The sequence below is a fragment of the Pundamilia nyererei genome, unplaced genomic scaffold (assembly GCF_000239375.1).
Source record: "Pundamilia nyererei isolate P.nyererei 1_Seehausen unplaced genomic scaffold, PunNye1.0 scaffold00032, whole genome shotgun sequence".
NCBI lineage: Eukaryota > Metazoa > Chordata > Actinopteri > Cichliformes > Cichlidae > Pundamilia > Pundamilia nyererei.
Window position 1 is genome coordinate 3,681,050 of NW_005187433.1, and position 5,086 is coordinate 3,686,135.

The 5,086-nt window shown below is 39.4% G+C and overlaps 1 protein-coding gene across 1 annotated transcript in view; it reads right to left on the reverse strand.

Moving 5' to 3' along the window:
* dbh (dopamine beta-hydroxylase (dopamine beta-monooxygenase)) overlaps nt 1-5,086 on the reverse strand; it is a 15,852-nt gene that overhangs the window by 1,346 nt on the left and 9,420 nt on the right. The window contains exons 6-11 of the mRNA XM_005729341.1: nt 4,323-4,499; nt 4,030-4,173; nt 2,127-2,165; nt 1,669-1,728; nt 1,319-1,446; nt 892-1,051 (exon numbers count right to left, since the gene is read on the reverse strand). Of these exons, the coding sequence (XP_005729398.1) occupies nt 892-1,051; nt 1,319-1,446; nt 1,669-1,728; nt 2,127-2,165; nt 4,030-4,173; nt 4,323-4,499 (708 nt within the window). The remainder of the gene's footprint in view (nt 1-891; nt 1,052-1,318; nt 1,447-1,668; nt 1,729-2,126; nt 2,166-4,029; nt 4,174-4,322; nt 4,500-5,086) is intronic.

Sequence of the window (5,086 nt, forward strand, 5' to 3'; positions counted from 1 at the left end):
GTTAAAGAAGAGATGTACAGATATACCTTATTTCTAGAGAGACAGAATTGATAATACTTCCGTATTTTAAATCATAAGATTAGATAGAAAAATGCTGCTGGTGCCATTTTTCCAAAGTTGCTAACCACAGTATATTCGCTGACGGGACTACTGACTACTGCTATGAGAATACACAATATAATTTGAGAACATCAGATGTAGAGCGTCTGTGTTATCGACACATTTTTTTCTGGATCACAGGCAAGTGATTACTAGAGCACAAGCTTTTCATTTTGATGTGAAAGTTTTGCGGATGCTACTGACAAAATGTGGGGATTTTTCAGGTAAAAAAAATCAATCAACAGCTTTGGCCTTAATGGATTAACTAAACAAATCCTCACAGCAGACAGATTCTCTGTACATTTAGCTGATTCAGAACTGTAGCTGTGTACCTTGTGGGTTTCTTTCATAAGCAGTCATGATTTTAATCTGGATTTTTATGTGACGTATTTGGCCTGAATTTTAAATTATGTGCTGTTTCCAAACCTAGATCACCTAAAATCCGTTTATCCTTTACTTGTCTTAGTCATGCTCTGTTTGTGTATCCACCGAAACGCTGCAGTATGGTATATGTAACTGCTTTTCACTAACTGCACAAGTTAAGTTAAACTTAAAGACTAAAGCAAAATTTCTGATAGAAAACCTTGATCGAGGCTTCTTCGCAGTTTGTAATTGATTTATTCTCTCTGATCCAAACAGCTTGTGTGCATCTGAGTTGATTTTACAAGTTAACAAGCTGTCTGTTCAGCTGCTCTGACTCACTGTCCCACTGATGTCTTCTTTTGAACTGGCCTAATTGGTGGCTTGGCAGTCTATTGTAGCGGGTGTATGTGTGTGTGACTGGGGACTTACAGGAAAGAGGCGTGCAGTCGACTGATTGCAGTGCATCGAGATGGGGGCTGTGTTATAAAGCGAGTCCAGCACTTCTCCGGTGAATTCATCCCACTCTAGTTGAGAAAACTGCTCCGTCACACTAACCTCACCACACACACACTGGTCATTTCCGTGGAACCTGCAGGGAAGGAGGGTAGGATGGAGAGGGGGAAGAGAGATTTGAAGGAAAGTCAATAAAAGAAGGAGGCAGAGTGAGATTGAGAAAGGATTAGGAATCTGAGTTATCAGGACACAGTTTTACTTTTGGAAAATGTAATCACCACGCGTCCCCAGGAGGAGATGAGCTGAGAACAAAAATGGCTTAGTCACATGTGAGAGGAAGAGGGAAAGGAGAAAGAGTAGCTAATCGTTTTAGGGAGCGGGAAATGTTGTGTGCCTGCACTACCTGTTAATGAAGTTAAAATATTTCTGCAGGTATCCTTGGTCAACGTGGCTCTTGCAGAGCTCCAGCTGGGTACGGGGGTAGTAGTGAATGTAGTTGACACACATTTCCTCCATGATGCCAAAACCACCCTGAGGAGACAAAGATATTTCAGACAGTGAAAATATAGTACACAGAGCAGATACAGGGTTGCCAAGACAGCGAGAACAAAAGAAATATGTTGAGTTTTGAAGGATAAAGATGGAAGGAGATTAAAGAAGCTGCTCGTGGTTATCCTTCTGTTATTCACAATGATCAGGGTGAAATCCAGCAACAAGAAAAGAGTTTTTATATATTCAGAGTGCGCTGCTCACCACTGTAGGCTTGCTCCTATCTTCTGTGTTATAAGTACACTTTGTTATAAGTACGTCACCCTGTGGGATTAAGCACAGATATGAAGACATTCCACCACATTTTATATTTAGCAAACAACACTGATGATACTTTAAGATTACTGCCAGAAAATCATTCATGTAAGAGATACAGTGTCCAGTCAGAGGTCTGCTGCTGCTATTCCCAAGAGATGGGCCAAGCTGCCTCTTCCTGTTGGACTTCTGTTTAAACGCTTTCTACAGTAGTAAGCTACTCTAATTAAAAACTTCATAGGCGAAGGGGAAATCATATCTACAGGGCTCTAGCATTAAAAAAAACAATTTTGGAAGACAGTAATCGGAATCTGTTCGTAGAACAAGCACTGTCGTGAAGTAAACAAAAACATGTTATTGCCTTTTGTAATTTCTGTTGAAAATACAGCCATTTGTTGGATACTTACAGGCAAAATGTTCACCATTTTCCTAAGAACCCGGATTGTCTGTATGAAAACAAAGACAAAAAGAAAGACAAAAATAGAGTTTTTCAAAATTAATAATAAGTCCTGCAGAAGCTTCTGGGTTTAAGAAGCTTCTGGGCTGTAAGTGATGATGTGATGGTGAATGGGTGTTTGTCTCTATGTGTTAGCCCAACAATAGATTGGTGCTATAACCTAAAAAGCAGTCTGCTGTTCAACCTATGACAGGCGTAGGATAGTCCCCTGGATGGATGGATGCATGCATGGATGTATGTATTGATAGAAGAGTTCACATTTACCACTGCAAAATGCAGCACTCTGCATAGCATCTTAATTTTAGATATAACTGGATACTCTGTGTACAGCACAAATGCAGTAAGAAAAACCAGTGGCTGCTTTCCTTGGAGGCACCTTTCACAGTTATTAGCTTTCTCTGTTAAAAGGTCTATTAGCTTGGCTGAGACTGGTTTGATGCGGTTCTTATTGCTCAATAAGGCTGCAGGTGAAACTTAATCGGACATCAGCAGCAGCTGGACGTTTTATTTGAGAGTCTGTGTCCAGCTGTGTGTGTGTATTTGCCTCAGGATAGTGTGCATAAATAAAACACAGCAGATGTCGACAACTGATTAGATGTTTAGTTGATAGGTCTTTGCATATAAGGCATTATATAAGGCATCCATCTATTACCTGAACTGCACCTTCACTCATTCATCAATGCTTTTCTCTAATATAAAGCCGGAAATGGAGACAAACTGTGTCTCTTTGCTGCTGCAAAGCTCCTGTAAAGGGAACTATTCAAAACCAGGATGCTGCTGAAGCTGAAGACTACATCACTATCTAGTGACGTCAATACTGATGTCAGTGCTTATACAAGGTTGCTGATGGTCTTTAGATGTAAAAAAATGTTAAGTGTTCTAAGTGTGAGCTTCTCTTTTGCTCCTGTTTTTTGGACAGAAGTGACTTCTGACCTTCATCACTAGATACGCTTTTTTGTTTTTTAAGAATAAGAATCTTTTTCAGTTACATATTGACTCTATTTTGAAATAGTTTTTCTAAAGCACATGTCAAAACTTGTTGAGCCTTTGCTCCCCAAAAATGAAAAGCTACCCGATGCCTACAGCCAATTTAGAATCGCCAGTTAACCCAACCTTCATATTTTGGACTGTGGGTGGAGCAGGCACAGAGATGATGTGCAGTACTTTCATACTGAAAGATTTCAGCTGATCAGTAAGTTGGAACTTGCTGAGAGACAGGAGTGCTAATTTGTACACCACTGTGCCATCCAATGTGTCCCAAGTGCTTTTTAATATTAAACCCAACATGTTATTAACCAGCCAGTGAAAATATACTGTAAAAGTATGTGATTTATTCCTATTTTAACAGAACATTATTAAATTACTCAGCATTAACCACAGGAAATTAGTAAGTAAATGATGAAGAAGTACTCTGATTGACTCACAAACACTTTGTGTACATCATTGTGTACATCATTAAATAATTTCCCCCAGGGATTAATAAAGTATTCTGATTCTGATTGATTCTGATTAACAACATGCATGATCGCGTATATTTATTTGCATTTTTAGCTGTTTTTCGCCTCTCTAGCTTGTCTGTGTATCTTATGGCCTGTGTATAGTGTACACGGGTCACTTTACCGCAGTCCAATCAGACTTTACGGCAGTAAAACAGCTTCTTTTTTTTTAAATGTTGGAGAAAGTAGTAAAAGGGTAGAAAAAGACTTAATTTACCAAATATTTGTTGTGAATAAGCTTTGAAACACACATCTCTTTGAGATCTAAAATAAAGGCCACCTTAACCCAGTCTAATTTTAGACACAGTGTGCAAAGGTGGAGTTCCTCTGCGTAAACAGAGCCCTGCTATCTCCCACCTGGTAGTGCGTACTGAAATGCTGGTCTTCCTGTACCACCTCCAGCTCTTTGCCTCCCCTCACCAAAATCGTCCTCACCCCACGCCCCGCCAAGTGGGTGTGCAGCTGGGAAGCAAATACATAGATTCCACCTGAAGGCAAAGCCTGGGTAGACAGAGAAAGAGTCAAGCTCCAAGTAAAACTTTTTTTTTTACCATAGAGACAGAGAAAAAACTTGGGAAAAGAAAGACATGTCAGCCAAAATATCCCCCCCAGCATTTTAACTATAAATAATGAAGTAAATCTGTACATACTGTTTGGGTACACTTGGAGGTGCAGTATCCACTGAGGTAAAAGGTGTGTTGTTTAGGTGGGATACCCATTACAGGAGTGTAAACGAGGCCCAGCTCCATGATCCCTGCATCGTAGCGCCTCAGGCTCGGGGTGTAATACAGTCGTATCCCTGATGAGTCACGCCGGCCTGCGTGAAGAATATTAAAATATTAGAACACATTTAGCATATCTTAAGTAAACTACTTACTTTTAGAACATTTTAAAACATTTGATAGCCAGAATAGTCTTGTATTATACCAGACTAAGAATACACATAAGGAATTTATTTCAGGTGCTGTTTGTGTGCTACAGCAACAGATCTTGGAAGGAGATTAACAGAAACATAAAAAGAGGATTATAAAGTAAGGTCTAGTTAATATGTAATTATATACTGTAATATGTAGTATGTATGTTTGGCCCAGGTAAATATGACTCCTCCTATTTTAACTTCTGTTTAGACAACACAGTATAACAACCTCTAAAACGCTTGCTATGTGCAATTTGTTAGCATAAGATATTAAAAGGTGATCTTGGTGATATTTCTGAAATTAATTTAATAATTCAAGAGGAACCCTCTTGGTCCAGGGGTCCAGCTGGGGACCTTTGTTGAATGTCATCCTCCACCCCTCGCTTCCTTGTTTCCTGTTATTGAGGACCTGTGGTTTCTAAATTATTTTAAATCGCAGAAATACTGTATTATAAGAGCCAGGGCTGAAAAAGTAAGAAATACTTGGAAGATATCTGT